Source organism: Phasianus colchicus, chromosome 5, assembly GCF_987193195.1.
Source record: "Phasianus colchicus chromosome 5, bPhaCol1.hap1.1, whole genome shotgun sequence".
Taxonomy (NCBI): domain Eukaryota; kingdom Metazoa; phylum Chordata; class Aves; order Galliformes; family Phasianidae; genus Phasianus; species Phasianus colchicus.
The window spans coordinates 59,380,923-59,407,724 of NC_143440.1; the positions used below are offsets into that span (position 1 = coordinate 59,380,923).

At 50.6% G+C, this 26,802-nt stretch overlaps 2 protein-coding genes across 2 annotated transcripts; one reads left to right on the forward strand and one right to left on the reverse strand.

Moving 5' to 3' along the window:
• The first annotated feature begins 383 nt into the window (after positions 1-383).
• RTRAF (RNA transcription, translation and transport factor) lies at positions 384-13,093 on the forward strand. Its single transcript, XM_031602299.2, has 8 exons — positions 384-539; positions 2,696-2,820; positions 4,126-4,225; positions 5,427-5,513; positions 6,155-6,243; positions 8,846-8,914; positions 11,992-12,040; positions 12,745-13,093. Exons 1-8 carry the CDS (start codon positions 479-481, stop codon positions 12,897-12,899), a joined length of 735 nt encoding a protein of 244 aa, XP_031458159.1. The 5' UTR covers positions 384-478; the 3' UTR covers positions 12,900-13,093.
• Positions 13,094-13,128: 35 nt separating this feature from the next.
• NID2 (nidogen 2) lies at positions 13,129-25,925 on the reverse strand. The gene is made up of 22 exons (XM_031602298.2): positions 25,710-25,925; positions 24,815-25,105; positions 22,705-22,937; positions 22,248-22,597; positions 21,912-22,061; positions 21,583-21,828; positions 21,202-21,402; positions 20,395-20,619; positions 20,155-20,298; positions 19,487-19,615; positions 19,255-19,398; positions 19,059-19,178; positions 18,765-18,980; positions 17,519-17,755; positions 17,168-17,389; positions 16,907-17,076; positions 16,262-16,391; positions 15,959-16,130; positions 15,213-15,370; positions 14,838-14,961; positions 14,099-14,211; positions 13,129-14,020 (listed from the first exon to the last, which is right to left on the reverse strand). Exons 1-22 carry the CDS (start codon positions 25,908-25,910, stop codon positions 14,010-14,012), a joined length of 3,987 nt encoding a protein of 1,328 aa, XP_031458158.2. The 5' UTR covers positions 25,911-25,925; the 3' UTR covers positions 13,129-14,009.
• Positions 25,926-26,802: the final 877 nt, after the last annotated feature.

The window sequence follows — 26,802 nt, forward strand, 5'->3', positions numbered from 1 at the left end:
TTTTTCCCAGCCATACTTAGAGGCCTGCAGTGGCCTGCAGCTCACACAGCTCAGCAGGAACACACGGCCACAGGCTGCCCAGACTGCGTAGCCCCATGCTAGAGGTGCCCGAGGCCGTGCACGGGCCCTGTGCAGCTGAGCAGGGGGGCACCCAGCTCACGGCAGGGGTGGTGCTGGTGGCCGTGACGTCCCTCCCAACGCCCCACACCCGCCCCTGCGGCCCGCCCAGACCACACCCGCTGTGCCCCGATCCCCGCCCCGGCACTGCCCACCCGCCGCCGTGTCGTTAAAGCCGGATGGACGTCCACTTCCGTTCCGGCTGCTTTCTCCGCGCTCCGATTGGTCGCATCGCTTTCCTCTCAGCGCTCAAGAACCAATAGGAGGCGAGATAACCGGTATGGAGGCGGTACTTCCTGTGCGGCCCGGCTGCTCGGCCTGAGCGCGGCGAGCGGCGGGGCCCGGCAGAGTTGGTAGCGCCATGTTCCGCCGCAAGCTCTCGGCGCTCGATTACCACAACCCGGGCGGCTTCAACTGCAGGGGTGAGGGCCGCGGGGACGGGTTTGGGGCTTCACCGCAGCGGAGGGAGCGCAGGATATAGAGAGAGGCCTAGCTTTAAGGCAGGAAGCCTGGGGTCTGTGTGAGGCCTGCCTGGGGCTGGGAGCAGAGCGCGGGCTGGATGGAGCCCAGGGCAGCGCTGCGCTGTGCTTTGCTCCTTCTTTGTGTGCGTGGGGGTCGTGGGTGGGAGCAGGTTTGCTTGTTCTGTATGTTAATAAGGCAGCGGTTCCCCTGAAACGTTTAGGTGATAGATCTAGGCTGGATTGATGCTGCGATGTTCCGTCTTGCAATGCTTTGCTGGTTTGAAATGTCGCAGTGAGGAAGTCATAAGCTTCAGGCCGTGTGGAGTGGGGCCAGGAGATCTTCACGAGGTACGATAAACCCAGGTGGAAAGGTGTTGTACCCGGGTCGTTGCAGCCCCTGCTGTCTGTAAAGATGGAGGCTGTAAGGATGGAGCACAGCTCTGCCAAAAACGACCTGGTGATTCCCAGCTGGGTGTGAGCCAGCACTGTGCCCTCACAGCACAGAAGGCCAACTGTATCCTGGGCTGCATCCAACATAGCGTGGCCAGCAGGTGATTCTGCCCCTCTGCTCTGTGCTGTGAGTCCTCACCTGGAGCATCCAGACGGGGAGTCCTCAGTGCAGGAGAGATGTGGGCCTGTTGGAGGTGTCCACAGGAGGGCCACAAAAGTAATCCTAGAGGTGGAGCACCTCCCTGTGAGCACAGGCTGTGAGCTGGGGCTGTGCAGCATGGAGAAGAGAAGGCTTCAGGGAGATCTGAGAACAGCCTGTCAGTATCTAAGGGGGCTGTAAGAAAGAGGGGTACGGATGCTTTAGCAGGCTCTGCAGTGACAGGACAAGGGGAAATGGTTTCAAGCTAAAAGAGGGGGATCTAAACTGGACGTAAAGAAGTTCTTCTACAATAAGAGTAGAATAAGAGGTGCTGACACAAGTTGCCCAGATAGGTGGTGGTGCCCCACCCCACAGACGCCCGAGGTCAGGCTGGATGTAGCTCTGAGCACCTGGTGGAGCTGTGGGTGACTCTGTTTGTTGCAGGGAGTGGGATCAGATGGCTTTTAAGGGTCCTTTCCTACTCAAACCATTCTATGGTCTTTGTAAGGGATTGTCTTTCCCTCAGTGCTTCTGGTTAGCTCGTTTCTCTTTGAAAAAATGTTGTCTACTGTCAGCTTCTTGTGTTGTGCATTTTGAGCCCTTGTTGTTAACGTTTCTTTCTCCTCAAAGGCTTGTGTTGTTGGTGTAGAAATTGTTAAAGTTGTTGCTGAAAGTTTTCCTCCATGTACGCCGTGGCTGTGGCTCTGTTTCTTACAGCACATTCAGTGGAAGTAGGGCGTTCATATTGCTTCAAGGAGACGCTCCTGGCAGGTAGAAATAGCATAGCAGTCTTGTCCCTGATGGGAAAGCATTTTGCTTACCCCAGCCTGAGCTACAGGAGGATATTTATCTCATTAATCCAGACCACTGAAACTCATCCAGTGCCAAAGTTTCATGGATAATTATCAAAATGCTGGTGGTACCCAAGTGCTGCAAATCACAGATGCAGAGTAATTGCTTCGTCCATTACCCATACCTTTGGACCACAATCTTTGTGTTGTGGAATTCCAACTCCAAATGATGAAATGTTGGCTCAACAATCAAGAGAAGTTGACTCAACAGAGAAGAAGGAAGAAAATGCCTCTGCACAGTCACGGGATGAGGGTGCATTGTTCTTAGGGACAGACTGGGGTTTGTTGCAGCATGTGATGTGTTTGTCCACACAACAGAGTTGGATACTGAAATCCTCAGTGCCATTGTTTTGCTTTTCCTTCTTTGCTTAGTAACATTTCTAATTGTATTCCTAATGAAAACAGTCTCTTAGCTGATGCCTTTTAGTGTTGTCCATCGGCTGTGGCCAATTCCAAGTCACTTGAGAAATGAAGAAAGCTCAGAGGGTTGAGTTCTGGTCAGAAGTTGCACTGGGCTGTGTGATTTTTAGGTAGTGGTGTGTATCTTTTTATTTTTTGTGGTAGGAAATGAAAGTGCTCAGAGACACAGAATTTGTAGGAACTGGCTCAAAACTTGAGGGCTCAGTTTTGCCCTTAAGGTCTTGGTTAATTCTTGCTGTGTTTACTTCTCCCTGCAGATGAAACAGAATTCAGAAATTTTATTGTCTGGCTGGAGGACCAGAAAATCAGACACTACAAGATTGAAGACCGAGGGAATTTAAGAAACATACACAGTGATGACTGGCCCAAATCGTTTGAGAAGGTATTTTGTTCCAACCACTAATGTGTCTTATCTGAATGAGAGTCCAGGGTTTCTGTGGTTGCTGAGTGTAAATGAGTGACCATTTGTCCTGTCTCTGAATGTTTTCTGTTTCTAGGAATTGAAATATGTAATTGAGGCCACGCTGCAGGAGTTAAAGATGGTGGAACATTTTGTGTGTAAATTTCACTCAACCCTGTTTTTGCAGTAGCATCTATCCTAATATTTCTTGCCTAAATTGGTTTAGCTTTTGACTTAGAAAATTGGCTACAAATAAATAGCTTTTTTTTTCTGTGCTGTGGTTTTTACGTAGCAAAATAAAAATGGATTAGCCTAATATGGGCTTTACAAGCATATGAAATGAAGTTACTGAAGCTCCTCTCTGAACCTACTGTCATGTCAGTAGATGATTTTCCACTGCTAACACGAAGTGTGGCAAGCAGCCATAGCTCTGGTTGTGATCTCCTGCATGCTTGTGAGCATTTTGACTCACTTTGGGCTGCTGGTTCTATGCTGGATTCCATTTCCTTTCTCTCACAACAGCACTGAGGAGCTGAAAACTGCTCCTTATGCTCAGTGCCCATTCATCTCACTTATGTTCCCTGGAACCATTTGTCTTCTCTGCTCAGGTTTGGACTGGTATTGCACACGCTTTGTAAGTGGAAGCCTAAAGCACAGTTCCAAAATTTATGGCAGGAGGGAAGCATTCTGAGCTTTAAACATGAATGATGTTGGAATTATTGGCTGCTGGTACTGTTGTGGTGTCAGCAGTACTTGGTGGCATTGCATGGTGCTGTTGTATGCAGCCCCTCGGAAATAGAATTACTTCTGCTGCCCTACAGAGTGCTCTGGTTTTTGTGCAAATGGTTTAAAGGTGTTGTTGAACCTTGATAGCAGTACTGTGAAGGCTTTAGGTAGCATCCTTCCTGCTTGAGATAGGAAGTTTTTGCTGTACTTCGTTATCTGTTCTTCTCCCTTGCCTCCTCTTGCTGTATAAAGAGAGCAGACAGCAGAGGAAGGAGTGTTTGGATTTTCTGGTTGTCAGTCTGACAGGGAATGTTACTCATTCAAAGCATTATTAAATGTTTAGTATTAAAGACTAAGTGCCTCTTGCATACCTCAGATGGATCAGATGCTGCAGCAGGGATGTTTTGTACTGATGATTCTTCTTAGTAATGATGTTCCAAACTGTGCTGGCTATGGGAAAGTGGCTGCAAATCAGTTCTGTGCTTGTAGCTAACTTATACAAGTGTTTCCTTCCAGCCTATAAATAATATCTATTTCTTTTCTCCTCTTTCTCTTCCACAGTATATGAAGGATGTAAACTGTCCTTTCAAAATGCAGGAACGACAGGAGACTGTGGACTGGCTTCTTGGGTTAGCAGTTAGGCTGGAGTATGGAGATAATGGTATGACTGAATTTATCTAATATTTAAAAGTGGAAGGGAAACCTGTTTGACTGTTTAAAGTTAAGAAAGATATTTGAAATTATGACAATGTCAGAAGTATATATTGTTTTCATTTAAAAAAAGAAAAATTATTTGATCTGCTTGATATAGCACCATGTTCAGAAGTGGGCTGTTTTTGTCAACTCAGTTCCTGTGGAACAGTACAGTAACATACTCACATTTGCTATTTATTTATGGATATAGCAGAACCCTTTGTATATATTTATACCTTTCTCCATCTGATATTGCCTTTAAGAACTTACTTCAAAGTCTATGAAGTGCTTTTTCTTTAATACTACTTATATTCAAGTAAGTTATTCTTAAATCCACATCTCACTGGGAGCTCATCCTGAACCCTTGGGAACTGGGACAAGGGAATGAAAAAGTTGAATGCAATGTCAACAGTCAGTAGCAATTCCCTTTGCAGCAAGAGTGCAGATACAAATATAATTACTGGTGGCAAACATAATAGCTAAAGGACTGTTTTCCATTACCTTTAATTGCTGCAGGGCAGGGCTCTGTCCTAGATGAGGATGGGCATATGAATGCTGGCAATCTACAGAGCTGGTTCTTTGTAGTACTGGAGGAAGTGAGCTTTCTCTCTTGTCTCAGTGTTATGTGAACATGCAAGAGCCAGCAGAGATTACCTCAAAATGCTTGAAGAACACCATTATGGGTCATGGTTGAGTGCTTTAGTTATAAAACAAAGCCTCTGTTAATAATGCTTTATTCACTGATCGGAGCCAACTCAAATCCTGACCCTACATATGCTGCTCCTTAAGGCAAAGGGCCAATCTTAGCTGATTTGATGGAGTTTTAAAGTAGAAGAATTTGTAAGTTGCAGCTTGTTCAGCTTCCTTCTGGGAGATTGCAAGATGCCTTAATCAAGTGTATAATGACTTATGTAGGCATGAGGCATGCTCTGATGCTGCTCTGGGTGCAATGGTAAACTTTGGGCAGATGGGAGCTGTTAGGACAACTGCCTCTGGGGCATTGAGGAGCTCCAGGATGGCAGCATATGAGCTGAGAATGCTCTTGGGTATGTACAACATCTCCTAAATGTGGTTACCACAAACTAGTTTGGCTCTAAACTTTAAACAACTATCTAGTTGTTTTCTTAATTAGCCCTAATGGTGATCATATTTTCTTCTTAATTTAACAGCTGACAAGTATAAGGACTCTACCCCTGACGGTGCTAAGCATACTGACAACACAGCAAAAAATGCAGAACCACTGATTAACTTGGATGGTAAGTGTACAGCAATGTTGGATGCTGAAAGGCTGCATCATTCACAAGTCTGTCACTTGTTGGCTTGGTCTTCCACAGCCACTTCTTCCATAATCACTGAGACTTTCATGACGGCTAAGTAGAACTGGTGGGGAAAACAGCTACAAGGAAATAGGCCTAAATCCTTCAAATCTTCTCCCATTGCTCCTACAGAAAGACAGCTAAGAATTGGCCCTACCTTCACCAGCAGGCACGGTTCTGCTCTGAAAGATTTCTCTGAAAGATTTAGAACGATTTCTAAAAGATAATGTCTTCACTGTTGGTTTTAATTTTTAAGACTTAACACTGATTTCCTGTGGACTGTTTTGCACTGAAAACATGCTATTTGAGCTTGGATGAGTTTGCACTTGATTGATGAGCCTAGTGGCATATTTTCATTGCTTTGTATCCTCTTTCATAGTTATTTACCAGCTTAAAGCTTGCACCAGGCTGAGCCCTTTCTTCTGCTGCAGTAACAAAGTGGTTGCTGTGTATCCATGCCTCACCCATGCTTGAGGGCAGTCTGATACCATGGAATCAGAAAGCTAATTTTGTCTTCTGCAACCAGTTAAACCAGCATTTTTTGTTGTTATTATTATTGTTTTGTTTTTTTTTTTTTACAGTGAATAATCCTGATTTCAAGGCTGGAGTGATGGCTTTAGCTAATCTGCTTCAAATCCAGCGACATGATGATTATTTGGTAATGCTTAAGGTGAGCTTCACAGTTTTCAGATCTTGTTTCTTCCTTTTCATCCCCTGCAGTGGGATTAGTGTGTGTATAATAGCCTGTGGTAGGCAGTTACTGAGAACCAGAACTCACTGAGGAACAAAGAAAGTAAAATTCATCCTGTATGTGTCCTTTCAAGCAGATAAGAGCATACAGTATTAATTGTGGAAATTAATGCAGGGATAATTATCTTGTTAAACAATTTGATTGTAGCCACGTTCCTGGAGTTCCAGTGCTAGCTGAGAATTGTCTTTCAAGATTAGAAATGCTCTAGGCTAGTTGATGTCTCTGCTTTGTGAAGTTTCTATGCACTTCAGACATAGGGAGGAATGGGCTTGAAGGACAGCAATGTAGTCCAATTTTAGCAATGAAAAGCTTGAAAACATAGAGGTGAAGTGATGCGAAGGATGTTTTAAAACAGCACAGGAGAAGTCACTTTAGTCGTGTCAGCTAATCATAATTTCCAAATGCTGCAAATAAGCTAATTAATTTTCTAAAGCATCTCCATATGAATTTGGGAAAACTTGTGATTTAGTGGTGGAACTCTATAGTTATCTGTTGAGATTATACTCTCCAAGTACTCTATTTAGGGAGATAGTTGCAGTCTTGAGTTCTTATGTGATCATGTCATAATATGGGAATTGAGTTGTTTGTCACCAAAATAAATTTGTTGCACTAGCAAACAAGACAGTGTCCATTTATTACAGGAGCTGTGGTTTTATGCTGAATTTATATATAGATATTACAGAATCCCATTATGGTTTGTGTTGGATAGCACCTGAAAGCCCAGCTGGTTCCAACCCCCATTATGGGCAGGGACACCTCCCAGCAGTGCAGTTTAGGGATGATGTCTTGCAGGACAATGTCAAATGTTTTGCACAGGTCCAGGTAGATGGTGTCTGGTCTTCCCTTATCTACCAATGCTGTAACCCTGTAGTAGAAGACTACCAGGTTTGTCAGGCACACCAGATTTGCCAAGCATTTTGTTAGGAAATTATGCCCTATTAGTTTCCCATCAGCTCCTTTTCCCTTCTCTCTGGTATGTTGTCCTCCTTTGCTTTCTCTAAATAACCCTTGAGTCCTTTACAAATCTTTAGGGAGGGGTGAAGGTCTCAGATATCAAACCTCAGAAGGGGAAAAAAGAAACAAAACAGAAATACCCCACAAAGGCATAAAGTGAGAAGAGAGAGGAGATGCAGTGAGTGGCATTGTTGGGGATCTGCATTATCTCAGCCCTTCAGCAGAATTCCTTCAGCAGCTGTTACAGGACAGTCTCAAGGCTAGTGAACTTTATCTGGATCCACCTAATTGGCACTAACAACTCAGAAAGCAGGATGTTTTCTGCTTGAATGTATTTACATTTTGTCATTATTTCTGCATTTCTAGTCTCGCTTTTTTTTTTTGATTGTAGGCAGTTGGACAAAGCAACCAGTCTGGACTTTCCTTCTCTAACTTGCAGGAGGAACAGATTCTTGCAGTGGTGATTCATGTTATGTGAACAACAGTAATGCTGCTTTTCAAGGCTTGATGATAGCAGAACATGTCAGTGAAATTTTTTGGTTCTATTCCACGTGAAGGAGGCTTGCAGCGATGCCCATACATAGAAATCATGATCCATATTCAGGCTTGGGCACTCTGGCTGCTTAGGAAAAGTGAAAAGCTGCAAGCCTGCCAGAGATGTCTGGCTAGACCTTGGTCAGAGTGAGCAGAGAGGTATTTAGAGTCCTCCTTTTATTAATTTAAATTGGAGGAATTAATCAGAAAATGCTTATTTAACACAGTTGGATACACTTTCTAATGCAAAAGATGCTCAGAATTCTCTTACGAGTTCTGATTTCACTGCTGGAATTTAAAGCTTAAGATCCTCATCAAATCACTTCCATGTCCAAGGTTGTCACCTCAGTTAGAAAGATTTCTAGAAATGCCCTCTGGTAACTTTGCAGTCTCACTTCTCAGCTTTAATCATGAATAAAACTAGGAGAAATGGTGGAGAGAAACGTGAAGCAGCGCAACTGCTTCTGTCGCACTCAGCTATTCATCAGGCTAAGTCTGAGGAATGTGTTTGACAGACAAAGCGTTTTTTGGTGGAACGCTGCTTGCCTGGTATTCCTTCAGTTATTTTTAGAGGCATTTTCAGCTGTAGGTATCAGTAAGTGATAGCTCAGTATGGTTTTGTGCTGTGTTCTAGAGCAGTGGAAGCAGATGAGCAGCAGGATTGTTAGGGCTCTTGTTCCTGTGTGTTGAAATAAATATTTCCTTTTTCTTTTAACACCTGGTTAGGTAGCCTTGTTCAGGTCTTTCTGCCCATGAAAGATGGTTCAACACCTCCTGAAAGATCCCAGTAGCAGGAATTGCTTCCTGAAGAAGCTGTATTGCTGCAAAGTTACAGGCAGAACAGTACAACGTAGGCAGTACTAAACTCAGAAAAACAAAACTGAAGCTGCTGCTTTGGGATCAGTATCAACTTATTCTAGGAACAGCAAACTTTCTTGGCTGTTCCTGGTGCTTTGAAGTTTCTGATCCAGTGGTGTCTGAAGTGCATCAAGACGTAAATTAATTCCTCTGGTCTTTAACTGTTTCTCCCCAGGCAATTCGCATTTTGGTTCAGGAACGCTTGACGCAGGATGCCATAGCGAAGGCCAATCAGTCCAAAGAGGTTTGTATACACACTGCACAGTTGTATCAATCCTACCTGGTGTTAATTATCATCTTGGTCAAAATGGGTTCTGTTTAAACACTTTGTTTAAAAGGATGGTGGAAATTCACTTTGCGGTGGCAATTCTGATAATGAAAGACCCAGAGAGCAGTAAGGAAAATTGTTGTGTGCAAATATTTGTAGCTATATGATACTACATGTAAATAGCTGCTTTCCCATCTTAAGTGTGTGCCGAGGGGTGACTGCTACTATTCAGTGCAAAGGGGCCACAGTATCCAGAGAAATGCATGCCCTAACTTTTCATTGAGGTCAGCTGTATTGGCTGCATAAGCAGGTGAAATTTGCCTTCTATAGAGTGTTTTGCTTCTTAAGTCTTTGTGTGTGTTTGAAGAATGGGATGTTGGCCACCTGGCTTTTCTCCCCTTTTTCCCCCCCCAAGTGAGAAATGGTGAAGGAAACTTCAGCAATTAAGCATCAGATCATCCAGCATTTGGCACAGGAGCTGATAGCTTTGGGGTGCAGCCAGGGAAGAGAGCCTCATGCCCTGCAGGTGTATGCTGAGGAATGACCCTGCTAAAGCAGGGTCTGGTCGATGAGGGCAAGTCCCTTCATCTCTTCTGGCAGCTGCTCAGAGCAGTCTGTGGTCTATTTATTATCATAACACTGCTTATGGTGTTTACTAAGTGGCAGTCGCAGGTGCACAGAGATGCAAGCAATAATTGCCAGAAGCCTTGGAACATGAAATCAGAGCTTTGGGCTTTTATATATCCAAAGGCTTTGGGCTTTTATATATCCAAAGACATAAAGTAGGAAAACATGCAAGCAGCTGGGACTGTTTTATTCATTTTAGTTTCTATAATTTCTAGTAAAAGGCTGCTTTTTGTTATTGTTTACATAGGTGCAAAGCTGTCTTGTAGGGATCAAAATGCAACTTGGCAGAACTAGCTGTTTGAGCAGCAGGGACTTTATTTCAGGACAGGATTCATAATCAGTGGGTTCTTCGAGTGTGGTCAGGTCTTAGGTTGAAATGTCATTGAATGTCATAATGTCATCAAGAGTGTATTCTTACTACAAATATTAATGTCCAAATGGGCCAGAGGCAGGGAAACAGCTTTGTGCCCATAGCAATCATCAGTATCATAACATGCTGGATAAAGGAAGAAAATGTCTTAAAGAAAGGGGCTGACTGGGTCCCAGGGTAGGAGTTTGGGAAATATAAATCTGTGTTTCTGACCTTGGCTGGCTCGTTAATAGCCAGAATACTAGCTAGTGACACTTTGTGTAATTAAGTCTTGTCCCTAGAAATAGTTTATAACTGTTTGGCTTCTGCGTGGCTGACAATTTTATACAAAATGTCATGAGCTGTGCTCTTGGCAATATCAAGATATGGTGCTGAAAGATAAAATAGGTGTAGGAGTAGCCTTCCTGAAGGATACATATGAGGGTTGTGCTGAGGAGACTTAAACTTCTGTGCTCATGGTTTAAATTTGCAAAATAAAGTGAGATTTATCCTGAGCTGTCAAGCTAAAGTTTTAAAGATAAAGAAGAAAGGGGTTTTTTTAATAGATTATGTTGTGAATGGCTTACAATTTAATGTATTCAGTGTCTGGATAGTGTTCATATTTGTGTTGATATACACTTAGCTTGTTTCAGGCTTCTCTTACTGGGTGAGTGTGTCATAAGTAGAATCACAGAATGGCCTGGGTTGCAAAGGCCCACAGTGCTGATCCAGTCCCAACCCCCTGCTGTGTGCAGGTCGCCAACCAGCAGCCCAGGCTCCCCAGAGCCACATCCAGCCTGGCCTTGAATGCCTGCAGGGATGGGGCATCCACAGCCTCCTTGGGCAACCTGTGCCAGTGCCTCACCACCCTCTGGCTGAAAAACTTCCTCCTAATATCCAACCTAAACCTGTCCTGTCTCACTTTAAAGCCATTCCCCCTTGTCCTATCACCATCTACTCTCACAAACGGCCAAGGAGGATTAAGTGGATGAAATACCTTTGGAGCAGCCCTTCAGGATCACTCTGGGGCAGCTATACCTCTGCCTGCTTAAAGCTTCTGCACAAATGAATGTGTTCCTGTTTGAATGCAGCAGCAGCATGCGCCCCACAGCCCAGTGCCTGCTGTAAGACCACTGCTCTGTCAAAAATGGGCTCCACCAGAGGGAGCAGACAGGGGTGTGTGCAGCCAAAAGGGAGCTCACAGCAAGAGTGTGGGAGGAGGACGTGGAAAGCAGCAGTGCTGTGCTTCCAGGGTGTCTGAAAACATCAGCTGCTTTGGAAGTGCTGCTGTGGTCACTCAGTGTTGGAGGTGCCTGCAGTTGGCAGGGATGATGATTTTTATTGTGCAAGTCAGATGCTGAGAGAAGTTGCATAGTAAAAGCAAAAGCTTAAGATTGTCACTGTTTAAATAAATGTATGTGCACACTGAAACATGGGGAGTGATTGTTCATTGTGACTTCTCCATGGCTGGAGAAGGTAAAGAAATAAAGCAGTACTTAGAAATGAGCACTAATAAAACTTGTGCTTGCACTGTTTCTTAGAGCAAGCATTTAGAATTTAATGTTTAGGTTTATTCCTAAGCTCAACACTTGAGCAAATGCTTCTGAGGATGTTGATGGAGGCTGCAAGTACAGTGCTTGAGAAACTCGCTTTCTCACAGAGGACTTTTACAGCTTGCTTTCGAATCAGCCAGTGCTTTGACATCTGGCAGCTGTTTAAAGGCAATAGTTACTAAGAAAGCCCAGTTTGTGCATGCTTATTGTTTGTCTGACTTAGGGATGTGGCTGCATTGAGTGTTCTGCAGTGCAGTTGTTAGCCTTTTAAGGATTGAATATGGGCAGCGTGTGTTCAGTGGGACTCACTCAACAAGTAGGGGGAATATTATTAAGGATGAAGACTAATTATTGTTATTAGTGCTCTGGGTTTGAAGTTTCAGAACACAAAGGCAGATGTAATCAAGCATGATGATTTTTTTGACTCAGGTGTCATCTCCAGGGTTATCTGGGGTGGTATTTTATTTGCCAAACATGCAATGTGACATTTCTAATTGTACCTGCAATGTTTTTTCTCTTTAAAGGGTTTGCCTGTTGCCTTAGAAAAACACATTCTTGGTTTTGACACAGGAGGTAAGCAGGTCCCTTAATTTTACTTCTAAACAACAGTGTTTGTCGTTGTCAAGTGTGTTATTGTCAAATAGATAATGTGTACAGAGGGAAAAAAAAACCAACCCAATTCCTCTGGAGCCTGCAGTGGAAAGAATTGCTCCCTCCCAGCTTATTTATGAGCACTCCTGAGCTTTTTGTGTTGAAACAGAAAAGCACAAATCTTGGCTGTGGAATATATCATTATTGAAATATTACTCTGAAACAGTTTTCAATAGCAGACCCACTTGCACATGGAAGGAATGCATCTTGTGGCTGTCCTGTTGTACAAGCTTACTCCTACCAGCAGAGGACCCTTGTGCTTCTCCCATGCATTCCAGCTACCTGCTTTACCTAAATCTAACTGGAGGCATCTATTGGTGTGACCCAGTAGATTGTTCTGCAGGCAGCAGTCAGATGTCCTGGACTTCTCTGGTCTGCTTTCACTTTTGCCCCACGTACAACTGAATTACTGCTTGGAATACTTTGTACTGACCTGACTTAGCTGGGGATTACTGCGAGGGCTGCGCAGAGCTGAGTGAGGTTTTGCAGAGCATTCTGTGCAGGGCAAGTTCTGCCTCTTCTTTAAGTATGGAAAACCACAAGCATGAATGAAATGCAGGAACATTAGCATTAAGCTCTCAGTATCAGATATAAATGCTTGACACGACTTTCTGCATCTCACCCAGATGCTGTTATCAATGAAGCTGCCCAAATTCTGCGGTTGCTGCACATAGAAGAGCTCCGAGAGCTGCAAACAAAAATCAACGAAGCCATCGTAGCAGTTCAGGCCATTATTGCTGATCCCAAGACTGACCACAGACTGGGAAAAGTAGGGAGATGAAGGGAATTGGAACCTCCAGTCTCTTGTGTACTTAGTATGGTTAGGCACTACGTACAGCTCTGTACAACTCTGGCATGCAGTTTGAAATGGATGTTATCTTACTGATCTGAAAGAAAACAGGAAGTCAAATTCTGACTGTTCTAGTGAATTATCATCTTTCTTTAAATAAATGAAGTCGGGGAAGTAGAAACAAATGGTTGTCATTAGCTGTGTGTTGGCAAAGATGGTTCTTTGTGCTTGTTTTTTTTTTTTTTCCCCATTGTTTGGCTTTGAGTTGAGAAAGGGAGTGTTTCATAATGGCTCTTTTGCTGAGGTCCTGCCATACAACCAGCTTGTTCTTGCCTTGCTTGCTCCTTCTCTGCAGTCTGCCCTATGACTGAAACATTTAAAAACTAAATCCAAAAGAAAACATAACCATTTTATTCAATTAATGAAATAATCTAGAAAAAGTGAAGCATAACAACTTAAAGTGTATTTCTGAACATGTATTGGTCTACAGTGATAGGTCTATGAAGGCACTTGGGGGACCAACAAGCATGAACAGATCAATTCTTCTAGCATATTCTTCTAATATAAATACTAAAAGACATGCATTGAGTCAGTGTTGAAAATACAGAACTGTCTTCTGGAAAAACTTCAGCACCTTTGCTGTATCACAAAACTGTTCTGCACACTTCTGAACATACAGGTTGTCTTCAGGGCTGTAGGTTACTTAGATCTGACAAGATACTGCATCCTAAACTTCCCATTTGTGCTTATATTTTTGGATAAAAGGACCTGATGGTCAGATTGTCATACCATTAAAAATCAATCTGTTCTTCTTCCAATAAAATAAAGCATTTGAATAAGAAAGCTACTCTTAAAATTTGCTTGCATAAGCAAGAGTTAGAGTAATGGCCTTAAGATTCACAGGACCATTTCTTCTAATATTAATATTTCTCACTTTAAAAAAAATACAGTAGTAAAGACCTGAGGTATAACTTCAAAACCACATAATCTTTTGCAGGACGGAAGGTTGCTTCATTGGCTTTAGTGAAGGGCTTCCCCCTTCCTTGTATGCAGTGACAGTTTTCTGGGTCTGAGGTCCTTTTAGGTGTGAAGTTGTCATTGCTATTTCCTTGCTGCAGAGAGAAATTGATCTCTTTAGCTTGTCTGCCATCTAATACAAGAGAACGGGGTTGGGTTTTCTTATGTTTTACCTCCAGGGCAGTAGGGATAAACTGCTGTGATTCCATAGAGATGCGATCGGTGCTCTGGAAGATATTCGTCAGTGAAGGAGCCGGTTTCTTTATTGACAGCAATCACACCATCACTGTGGATAGAGGAAAAATGTTATATCTGGGTGTGGCTTTTTTCTTTTACCCCATCTACATGCAGTTAAGGACAGAGACAGCTTATAAAGAGAGGGCTGAACACCTGCAGAACAAATCAAAAGAAACGTGCCCCACAACTTCCATGTGCAGCTCGCTCAGCACGTTGGTGATGCAGAATCACAGAGCCAGCCTTCCAAGGAGAGATTATCTCCCTGAGAGCCTCGTCCAAGTGCAGCCAGCACTTAAGTGTTTGTTATAATCTGCTAAGATGTGACTGAAGTTTGAGAGCTTCCAGCTGGAGTAGGAATAGAGGCGAGGTCCTGATGACCCTGATGCCTTTGGTAGGGGGGGGAGAGGGAACAACTGAGGACAGCATCTTTTCTTTCACTTAATCTGAATTCAAAACCCTGAGCCAAGTTCTAGTTAGAAAAAACAACCGCATCATTTTTATCCCTTCCAGGAAGATGGAGTTGTTTCTAAACGACTCTTCTGTGCAATAAGGAAGCTTTACAAGCGGCTGCTGCCCAGCGTGGCACTGCAGAGGGCTGAGGCCAGGATTTTGATGAGGTTTCAGGCCCGGGGCAGCACTTGTTTTCCCTTTCTGGAGTGGGTTTTCTCCCCTTACCGTCTCCAGTCGGTGTGGTAGAAGTGACTGGCATAACTAACGATGCTGAAGGGGTAGTTGAGGTTGTTGTGTATGATGCGCCTGCCTGCTCCGTCAGGGAACGTGCACTCCAGCTTCTTCGTTCCTTGTCAAAAGCAAGAGGGTTACCAGGCCATGCAAACAAATAAACACACACTCACTGTATCCATTAATTTTGCAGCAGCTTCTCAGCCCGAGGATGCAGAAGCTGCAAATCCCCCCAACCCAGTCACACTTAAAGTCTTTTGGACCAGGACAGCGGAAGGGGATGGAGTGAAGTGCAGGTACCAACGGGCTAAAGACTGAGCTGTTCTTCCCACTTAGTGGACTCATCCGGTCCATCCTCAGTGCAGTTACCTGCATCTGCCCAACACAGCAGCTTGGAGAAGGGGTCGAACGTCAGGCCGTTGGGCAGCCCAATATCTTTGTTCACCAACACCCTCCTATTGGCTCCACTGACGGTAGAAGTTTCAATTTTCGGTGCTTCTCGATTCCAATCCGTCCAGTAAAGGTTGCTTGGGAGATAATTACATAGTGAGCAAACAGGACACGCAACAGCAAGGACAGGAAGTAGAACACTGGCTTTCTCTACAGCACTGGTTCTTATCAGGAGGGAGGTCTGTTTTTTCCCTTCTGCTGCCTGGAATAGATCTTTATTTGAGCTGAAAAACCACTAAAAGAAAACCAGAATGATGTCAAACTTGTTTACAACCCAAACTGTAGCTTCTGGATGAGGGTGAGCCTTAGGAGTAGCACATTCTGTATTGTAACAGCACCCTAGGGTCACAGCTTGTGTTTTCAAACGCTGTGTTTCAAAGCTTTTAAAACTAATCCCGACACTGAAACAGTAGGTTTAGCCAAACCCTGAATTATTAAATGAAAGGAGGGAGATGGGGAACAGAGCCGGTCCTTCCTGCAGGGCGTGCAGTGGAGGAGAGCTGCTCCCAGGGCCAGGATGGGATCTCGGTACTGTAAGGAGTAATAAGCTGCCCTGGTCATGACCAGTCCCACTTCAAGCACTCCCCCAAATACAACTCCTACTGCAAATTGGACGAATGCCATCCTAAAGGAGTCTTGCAAAACCTCCAGACAAAGGGTCTCACCCTCGGACGGGGTCCACTGTGATGGCCCGAGGATTGACGAGGTCAGTGTCGAAGAGCACCCGTCGCTCCGAGCCGTCCAGCTGTGCTCGTTCAATCTTATCCAGGCCGCTGTCAGTCCAGAACATGGCTCTGCGCAGGTGATCCACTGCCAGCCCCTCGGGGCTGATGAGCCCTGCGGGAAGGGTGAGGTGCTCAGCGATGGGGACACGTGGATCCTGCTCCACTGCCATCCCCATAGCCAGAGCGAGGACAAGCGGGGACGGAGCCAGCAGAGCTGGCCTTGAGCAGGCAGTGGGCACACACCTGAGTTGATAATGGTCTCTGGCTCAGCGCCTGGCTCCAGGCTTGCCCGGCTGATGGTTCGCCCGGCCACGTCAGTCCAATAGATCGTCTTCTCCCGGCAGTCATAATCAATCCCTACCACGATGGAGCCCTGGGTTGCAGGAGACACAGTGAAATCCTGCCTGGACCACATCCAGGATCCTCAGTGGGTACCCTCATCCCACCAGCCAGCATCTGGGGCACGATGTGAGGTGCAGCGATGGGGACTGATGCTCAGATCCCTTTTCCCTAGCAAAATCCTTCTCTGGGCTTCCGCTGCGAGCCTCCCACTGACCCCTGCAGCAGGGCTCCCAGGCAGCTGCTGCAGGCGTACACCCACATCCAGCTGGGACTGAAACCCTTGGACTCAAGGAGAGATTTCTGCAACAGTGAGGCCAGCCCGAGGATCACCATCAGCAAGGGGGAAGGGAGGGCTTTTGGCAAGCTGAGTATTGCTTCCCAGCGTGCAGGAGAGTTCCTCTCTGTCAGGCTGGCCAGGCTGGAATGGACACAATCCCAGAGATGTCAGAGGAAGGAAAAAGGCGAATTTTTGGAGAGTTCTGCTACTTGGCCACCACTGCAAGCCCCAGATCCCCTTCCCAAACCCCATCCCCAGCGATACTTTACATGCAGGGAGAGCAGGGTCTTGGCTGCCTCCTTCTGCAGTCGCGTGCCGTTGAGTGGCAGATAGCCGATCTGCTGGCCCTGGGCATACAGCAGGAAGGTCCCTGCGGCTGGCGGGGACACGTCAGGACGTGGCGAGGGCCGGATGCTGGGCGGTGCAACGCTGGGGAGACCTGGGCACACCACAGAGGGGACGAGGAGAGAGATGGCTCCGAGCACATCAAGGCAGATGGCAATCAGGGCACGGGGTCCCAAATCTCTTACATGGTGGGGGGCTGCCGGGCTCCGAGCGCGTGCCTTGGATCTCCCTGCCGCTCTCATCCACGCACCAGCAGTACCCACTGTCCCCGTGGCACTGCAGTGGGGTGAAGTGGCCCTGTGCATCACACTGTGGCACATACTGGTCGCCGCGGGGGCTGCCGCCGTAGTGCTCCAGCAGGCTCTGCCGCCAGCGCTCACACATGGTTGGAGGACGCTCCGAGGGCTCTGCCATGGGAATGGTGACCGTCACCCTCCTGCCCACGTGCAGGGACTTCACTGGAGCCGCCGCTCCTTGCTGGGTGCTCCGGTGACGAGGCTGGGATGCTTTGGGGCAGACGGCTCTATGGCACCCACCTGGGTTCCCGCAGCGCGGCGGCGTGCTGCCCGGTGCTGTCCTGGTGCCGGCGATCTCCTGCCCCGCGCTGTCCACGCACCAGCAGTGCCCGGTGCTGCCGTGGCACTGCAGGGGCCGATAGTTGCCCTGCTCGTCGCACTGTGGCACGTGCCCATTGCCCACGGGTGAGGGGCCCGGTGGCACTGCCCGTGGGTACAGCCGCTCGTGCTCACACGGTGTCAGCTGCTGGGAGGAACCTGCTGGCAGAGAAACACCTCCGGCACACAGGAGGCCAGGGAGCAGCTTGGAGCTGGGCACCCTGTGCTGCTATAAGCCTGTGGGCCAAGGGGCCCTAATGACTTGGGAGCTCCTGAGATGCCCAAACAGCCATTTGGCAGAACCTGCGAAGGGTCCCCTCCTCTTGCCCTGTCCCATTCTGCTGGCGGCCAAGGCAATAATGGCAGTGGGGACTTAGGCCCCACTCAGCCTCCTCTGTCACACAGCACAACCACGCAGCCTGCCATGCTTTGCCCCAGCACCCAGGTGCATGCCAATCTCACAGAGATGCCAGGGAAATGCTGAAGTTCCCAATGGCCATTTCCTCCACTGATCCCATAGAGGTGCCAATAAAATGCCAAAGGACCAACCCCCATCCCCTCAGCTAATCCCACAGAGATGCCAACAAGATGCGAAAGGACCAGAACCCCATCATCTTCACCAATCCCACAGAGATGCCAGCAAAATGCCAAAGGACCTGATTTCCATCCTCTCTGCTACTCTGCTAATCCCACAGCAATGCCAATGAAATGCTGAAGGACCCAGCTCATTCCCTCCACCAATCCCATAGAGATGCCAAGAAAATGCTGAATGATCCAATCCATATTTCCTCTACCAATCCCATAGAGATTCCAACAAAATGCCAAAGGACTCAAACCCCATCCCCTCCATCAATCCAGTAGAGATGCCAACAAAACGTCATAAGATGCAACCTGCGTCCCCTCTGCTAATCCCATAGAGATGCCAATGAAACACCAAAGGACACGGCCTCCATCCTCTCTATTGGTACCAACAGAATGACAAAGGACCTGACCCCCACGCCCTCTGTTGATCCCACAAAAATGCCAAAGGACCCGACCCCCATCCCCTTTATCAATCCAACAGAAATGCCAAAGGATCCAATCCCCACCTGCTCGGTTGATCCTACAGAGATGCTGAAGGACCTGACCCCTTACCCCCACGTGCTGAGCACAGCAAGGCAGCACCCACCTGGGTTCCCGCAGCGCGGCGGCGTGCTGCCTGCTGCTGTCCTGGTGCCAGCAATCTCCTGCCCCGAGGCATCCACACACCAGCAGTGCCCGCTGCCACTGTGGCACTGCAGGGGCCGGTAGCTGCCCTGCTCATCACACTGTGGCACGTGTCCTGGTGTCCGTGGGTACAGCCGCTCGTGCTCACACGGTGTCAACCTCTGCGTGCTGCTTTGTGCTGCCGGCAAATCCAAAGCACCAGCAGTGAGGATGGGGACTCCATGCTGAGGCACGGGGATGCGCACCGCAGCCTTACCATGAGTGCACTGAAAACCATCGCCTTCATAGCCGGGCTGGCACTGGCAGGAGAATGAGCCCAGCGTGTTGTAGCAGACGGCAGCAGGATGACACAGGTTTAGGGTGCACTCATCCACATCTGTGCAAGGCAGGACATGGTCAGATGGGGCAGGACAACCAGCATCTCCCCACCACACTGGCCATCCTGCCCGTACCGGAGCAGACGCGGCCGTCGCCGGCGTACCCGGGCAGGCACTCGCAGGCAGGCTGACCCCCAGCACGGGGCAGGCAGCGCGCCCGGTCCCTCGGAGCGCAGGGGTGCCTCCCAACCTCACAGGGATCAGGTGCAGGCGTCGGCACTGTGGGAACACAAAGATGGATAGGGAGAGCCTCGTGGGATGCTGGGTTCGGCGATGCGGTGCCCCACATGGTGAGGCTGGCACTTACACACACAGCCGTGCCCATCTTCAGCTGGCCGGTAGCCGCTGTGGCACTCGCACCGATAGCTGCCCGGCACGTTCAGGCAGATGGAGAAAGGGCCACACTGGCTGAGGCCTTCCTCACACTCATCCACATCTGCAGGAAGGAGAGACACCGGGCACCCAGTGGTGGTGGGGCACCCACAGAATCACAGAATGAATCACAGAATGGCCCAGGTTGGAAGGGACCTCAAGGATCACAAAGCTCCAACCCCCCACCACAGGCAGGACCACCAACCTCCACGTTTCAGAGCAGCCCAGGCTGCCCAGGGCCCCATCCAACCTGGCCTTGAACACCTCCAGAGATGCACGGAGCATCCACAGCCTCTCTGGGCAGCTGTTCCAGCACCTCACCACTCTCATAGTAAAGAACTTAACACCCAACACAACCCCCAGTTTGGTGTATTGGGGTCTGGGTGCTTTGGCCATCCTGTCCCAAAGTGCCCATCCCATGGCTGCCTCTTCCTCCATCCCCACTTCCTTGGTCACCTCCAGCCCTCCTCTACCTCTAGAACTCCCCAGCCCCTCTGCCTCAGTTTCCCTTGTGATTCACCAGCAACAATTCTGACCAACACCCCAAATGGGGGGGGGGAGGGGGGTGCACCAAGCCCCCTGCAGGCACACAGCCCCCCTCACCTTTGCAGCCCCTTCCGTCCCCACGGTACCCAGCTGCACACTCGCATGTGTACCCCAGCCCCGTGCCAGGCTGGCAGCGCGCCGTCTCCTCGCACGCATGTGTGCCATCATGGCACGGGTTCACCGGTGGCACCTCAGCATCATCTGAGCGACAAAAAGTGTCAAAGTGAGCACGGGGAAAAAAAAATGCTGAGGAGATAAAACTTAACTCCAGCTGACACAGGTATCTGCCATGCTCACCGTGCGTTGAGCTGATGCGACTGGTGAGGGCGTAGCGCAGGACCTGCTCGTGGCCATCATAGAAGGCAAAGGCACGTGCCACGCTCAGCTGCTGGATGCTGGGCAGGCGGCTGCGGGCGTGTGGGCAGCCTGACACTGTGATGTTCTGGTGCAGGCGGTAGGACAGGGTCTGGTTGGTGGAACCCGAGGTGAGGATGTAATCGCGATGAGCAGAGGACGTCACAGCTGCAAAGGGAACTCTAGAAAATGAGCTTCAGCACTGATGGCCATCTTAGATGTTGGGAATTGTGATGGGGATGGGGTGTTTTGAATCACAGAATCACAGATTCACATGGAGTCAGGGAATGGGTTGGATTGGTTGGGTAGGGTTGAGATGGATTGGGTAAGGCTGGGTTGGGCTGAGTAGGGTTGGGTTGGATTGGGTACAGTTGAGTTGGGTTGGGTATGGTTGGATGGGGTAGGGCTGGGTAGGGTGGAGTAGGGTTGAGTTGGATGGGGTAGGGTTGAGTTGGGCGGGGTAGGGTTGAGTTGGGGGGGGTAGGGTTGAGTTGGGCGGGGTAGGGTTGGATGGGATAGGGCTGGGTAGGGTGGAATAGGATTGGTTTGGTTTGGGTAGGGTTGAGTTGGATGGGGTAGGGTTGGGTAGGGCTGAGTAGGGTTGGGTTGGAAGGGATCTTAGAGCCATTTCCAACTCTCTGGGACACCCACAACTTTGTGGGGGCTGATCCAAATGGGGCACATATAGGCAGCATAAGAAAAACCAAAGACAGGGCCAATAAAATGGGATACACAGAGCATGGCTCATACCTGAGCTGGAGTAGTGGTAGAGCTCCTTGTAGGGAGCAATGTGGACACTGGTGTTCTCTGGGACAAAAGGCACCTGGCCCTCAATGTGGGTTCTCAAGCTTAAGTAATTGTCTGCCCCCAGCCCTTCGGCTGTCTGAGTGATGTGCACCTGCTCTTCCCCAGGGTAGAAAGTCACCTTCAGGTACTGTGTGAACTCAGCACCTGGAAAGCAAAATGTATAGGACTTGGTTGTAATGCTGCAGGGAGCACACCCCCAAACCTCTCTGTCACACCCAACAGAGCCTGTGACATACAGTGAGCTGAATCCAATGGCTACACCCATCAGAGCATGGGGAAAACTCATCCCCCATACTACAGCCCCCATATCCCATCTCTGCTCACCTGTAATGCTGAAGCCATTCTCAGAGCCGGGCTCCTCAAGGGCAAAGAGCCACCCGAAGAGCCCTCCAAGGGGCAGCAGGGGCAGCAGAGCACGGGCGGCGGGTGCTGGCACCCCGCTGATGGCTGTGTAGGCTCTGCCATCACTGCCCACGATGTAGGCGTGCAGGTCAACATCCTGGAAGCGGACAGGAGTCCGACCCACCACCAGGCTGCCACTCACCTTCCCGTTCAGTCGGTGCACGGCCCCTGGATGGAGACACAAAGCAGCCCTGGCATTGGCCACCCAAGCCTGTGCTCCACACCCCTTCCATGCTGCTCACCCCACGTACCTTCGGGCAGGCACTGTCGCCCATTGCCATAGTAGGCAGCCCGGCAGTGGCAGCAGAGCCCGGTGGCATAGTCGGTGCAGAAGGCGTGCGGGGAGCAGCGCCCGTGGTGCTGGGCACACGTCTCCCTGCTGCCCGCGCTGTAGGTGAACACTGGGGAGAAGCAGAGGGTGGGTTGAGGACATGGGGACAGAGCCACCACTGGGCTCACTGCCTGCAGGCGCCATGCCACAACTCCTGGGCACCCAGTTTGGGCTCAGGGAGCTTGTGAGGCGGCAGCAGTGCCAACTTATGCCCTCCTGCAAAGAGGTGAGCTTGCAAGAAAAAGGCCCTTCTCACCATTTGTGTTAAAGTGCACATCCTCCTCCACGCCCACACCGTGCTGCCCGGAGCTGTAGGACATGGGGTGGCTTTGTGGAGCGTCCCCAATAGCGTGCAGCCTGGGGCTCCATTCCTGCCCTGGTGGGGACGCAGGCAGCCCCGAGGGGACGATGCTGAGCAGCGCAGGGTGCGGATGCGGTGACGTTGTCCTTGAGCCAGGTTGGGCCAAAAGCTCAGTGGGCACCGAGGTGTCATCAGTGCCATGGGGCACAGAACTCAGCGCTGCACCGGGGCCATTCCTTGGCTCCACATTCTCCAGGGTGCCCACATGGAAGACCCACACTCCAGGCACCCCCACATTGCTCTCCCTGCAAAGACACACACGTCGCAACTGGAGGGGATGTGGGCACAAAGAAGGTCCCCAAGCCCTTATTCCAAGGAATGGGGCTGCTCCCCTTCCCCCATCCCCACTCACTGCTCGAGCCGCTGCAGTTCCTGCTGGCTGCTGGCCACGTTGTATGAGTGCCCCTCTCGCTTCCCATCGTCGCCGTCCCCACGGCTGAAGCCCACCCTGGCTGGCAGCTCCAGCTGCACGTTGTAGGACTCCTTGGGCCGCGTGCCCAGGAACTGGAGGCCACCCTCGGGGTAGAGGAAGATGGCATAGGTGTCCTCCTCATTGTAGGCTAGAATGGCTTGGAAGGTATTGAGCTGCCAGGAGGATGGAGAGATCATAAAATCATAGCATCATTAAGGCTGGAAGAGACCACCAAGAATGTCGAGTTTAACCATCAACCGATCCCCACCATGCTGCTCACAGAATCATGGAATCATTCAGGCTGGAAAAGACTTCCAAGATCACCAAGTCCAACCACCAACCCATACCCACCATGCCCACTCATGGAATCATGAAGGTTGGAAAAGGCCTCTAAGACTGTCAAGTCCAACCATTAACCCATCCTCACTGTGCCCATGCACAGAATCATAGAATTATTAAGGTTGGAAAAGACTTTCAAGATCACCAAGTCCAACCACCAACCCATCCCCACTAACCATGTCCCCAGCATCATGGGGAATCCCATAGCAGAGCATGCTGAATGCCCTGCACCCTCCAAAAGAGGGAGTTGGGGATGTGATAGCACCCCAAAAATGCATGCAAACAGGAGAACTCTTCCAAAAAGCCCTTTGTTGCCCTGCAGACATCTCCCAAGAGAGGTTCCTTGGAGCTGCCATGCAGCTGGGTCACAGCCCACTGGCTGCAGCCCAGGCACCTGCAAGCCCCTTGCTCCCATCCCCATCTCTCCATCCTGCCCAACACCAGCAGTCCCCTCCACCTCCCCATCAGCACCGCAGGAAAACCCGCAGCTGCACTCCTACAGGAGAACAAATATCACTCGGTTTCCTCTGGAAAAAACACACACGTGCTCCTGCCTTCCCTATGGTCGTGCTATAGGCATGTGCTACAGGCTTGGGGCAGTGCCAGCCCTGAGCAAGGCAGAGGGGCCACGGGGGGCGAGCACAACCCTAAGTAGCCAGTGGAGAATCCACAGCACCCCCAGGGTTGCAATGCAGAGCACACGCACAGCAGCAGGGGCACAAAGAGCCCTGTTGTCAGCTCACACTCGGGCATTCAGACCCCGCAGAGGCAGCCAAAAGGCCGGGGGTGAGACCCCCCCGGGGCGGATTCCTTCCCCACGCATTACGGGGGGGGGGTGACGCATCGCCCCTGGGGACAGCCATGCGCTGGCATCGAGTGACACAGGGCAAGTAGAGGCAAATCCTTGATGAGAGCTCCTTGATGAGAGCTCAGCCCCCAGCCCCAGCGCGAGCTGGAGGGTGGCACAGAATGGGGAGCAAAAAGCGGGCTTTGGGGACATCCCCAGCGATTTTTGCTAAGGGTGCAGGTTATGCACCAGCTGAATTTTGGTGCTCCTAAAGCAAAGTTTCCATCGAGCCGCTCCGCTCCCTGATCCAACTGCTTGGAGAGGAAGAAAACAATTAGGCAAAGAAAATGCGGCTGCACTGCTGCCGTCCGCAGGGTCGCTGAGAGGCCTCCGATGGCATTTCTTCAGCTGCTTTCCCAACTTTTAAATAAGAGGAAAAAATGTGCTCTGCTTCCTTCCAAACCCTGCTGGCTTCCTCACTCTCCCCATTCCGCCACTGAAGGGCCCGGGTGCAGGGATGGGCTGCTGGTGGCACAGCGTCACCATTACCGTCACCGTGTGGGTCCTTGGCTCCCACCCCACATTTTTGGAGAGAGTTTCAGCACAGAAAGGCAGAGCTGTGGATCTGCCCACGCAGGAGCCTTATCAGTGCTGGGGTGGGGAATGCAATACAGCTCCCCAAAACATCACTGCGCCAACAGACAAACCCAACGCTACAAGCAAGCAAAGAGGACAAGCCCTGCCTCCCCATTTTGGGTGTTGCACTGGGAAAACCCATCCCAGATGACCACTGAAGGTCCTTTCCAACTCAATGCTGTGATTTCCACGATTCTATGACTCCACAGCTCTACAGTGCTACGATTCTATGGTTGCAGGGTTCTATGGCTCCACGATCCTGACCCAACATTGGGGATCCAACCCCACCTTTCCAGGGGGTTCCCCGTGGGCTCCCACATCTTCCCAAGTGGCGACGAAGACGCTGCTGGGTACGAAGGTGCCGGTGGTGGATGGAAAGCCAGCGTGCACGTATCCTGCTGCATGCTCCAGCACGGATGGAGCGTGGTCCTGCCTGTAGTAGATGTCCCCTCTGCCCCCAGAGGTGTCGAGGTCGGCCAGGAAGGGAGCGATGACGGGGAAATCTGTTGGGAAGTCGTCATCCACGTACTGGGTTTCACCTGGGAAATCTTGGCTGGAGATGACCCCGTTGGTGCCCACCTGTGAGGAGAGCAGCACAGGGGGTTGGGGAGCTGGGGAGGGGACACCAGCCTCCTTCCATCACTTCCATCCCATGTGTCAGCCTGAGCAGCATGGCGCTGACAGCCCCGAGGCCGCGTGGCCCCAGACAAAGACCTCTGGGCTGCTCCAAGGCCAGAGCCAGCTGCTGGCAGGGAACAGCTGCGGGGGAAAGGGGAAAAGGGCTCGTTGTTCCCTACAGGAGGAGGGTTGGGTGGGATGCAGGGAGGGGAAAAGCCTGGAGGATGGATGGGGATGAGACGCGTGGGGTGGGCAGAGGATGGAAAGAATGAGAAGAGTGTAGGAATGTGCGGGTGCAGAAAAGATACGTGTAGGGGTGCTGAGGGGGAGAGGGAACGGGAAACACGGGTGTTAAGGGCTGGGGAGACAGGGGGTGGATGTTGGGAGGGATGGGAAGAGAGGAAAGGAGAGAGAGACAGAAGGAGAGGGACAGAAGGATGGAGGAACGGAGGAAGTATCAGAGGGGTGGAGGGATGGAGGGAGGCACGGAGCGACGGACTGATGGAAGGAAGAGAGATGGAAGGACAGAGAGGAATGGAGCGAGGGCCGGAGGGCGCGGACTCACGAAAAGGCGGCGGGCAGCGCGGCCGTAGAGGCGCATCGGGGGCCGCAGGACCACTCCGGGAGAGCTCTCGTCGTCTCCGTGCCGCAGCCGACCGTCGCCGTGAGCCGCCCCGTAGGGCAGCAGCTCCGCTCGGGGCAGCGCCGCCGCCGCCGCCGCCGCCGCCACCGCGGCCGCCGCCAGCACGGCAACCGCCGCCCGCATCCCGCGTAGCGCAACGGAGCCGAGCGGACCCCGACGGGACGGACCGGAGCCGGCAGGGCGGGACGGGGCGGGCTCAAATCGCGGCCGCGTTGCCATTGGATCCCCAGAGCTTAGGGCCGGCCAATGGGGGCTTACCCCAAAATCCGGCCTGGGGTTGTGCACCCCTCCCAGCCCCCCCTTCTCCTCCTCTTCCCGCATCCCCATCCCCCTCTGGGCCGGGTACCGCGGGGCCGCCCCCAGAGCCGGGATTGCCGCCAGCTGGGGCCGGGCCGGGCCGGGGGGCCCCGAGCCTCTCTCTTCCCTTCGCTCCCCGCAGCCGGTTAGAAACATGACTCCGTGTCCCCAGGAGAGCTGCGGGGGGTGAGGGGAGAGGAAAAGCTGGAAGTGCACAAACAAATGTCGCGCATCGCCCTGGAGCGCTTCCCTGGCCCGAGGCCAACGTAGCGCTGCGTCCGTCCCGACGGCACGTAACGGGGAGGGCAGATAACGGGGAGAGGGGACACGGCGGCACATCCGTGGCATTCCGATGGGAAATCCCCGATGGGAGAGCGGAGGGATGCCCTCCGTTTGTCCCCGCGGGGGAGGTGGGGCCGCGTCACTGTGAGAACCCGTGTCCTGCATCCAGCTCGCACCCATGGGGATGAGCAGATCCCAGAGCTTTGGGGTGACATCGGGCTGCATCCCGACACGCTGTCGGCACCCGCAGGGGAACGCCTCGCCTTGGCCGTTGAAAACCATTAAGGCAGCGAGCACGGCCAGCTGGATGTGCTCCACAGCCTTCCAGCAGCTCCCGGTGCCAAGGGGAGGGCTTCTCCCCAAGCTCCCGTGCACCCCAGGATACCCAAGCGACACCCAGAGAGGCAGCAGACCCCCAACCCTTCCCCTCCCTGCA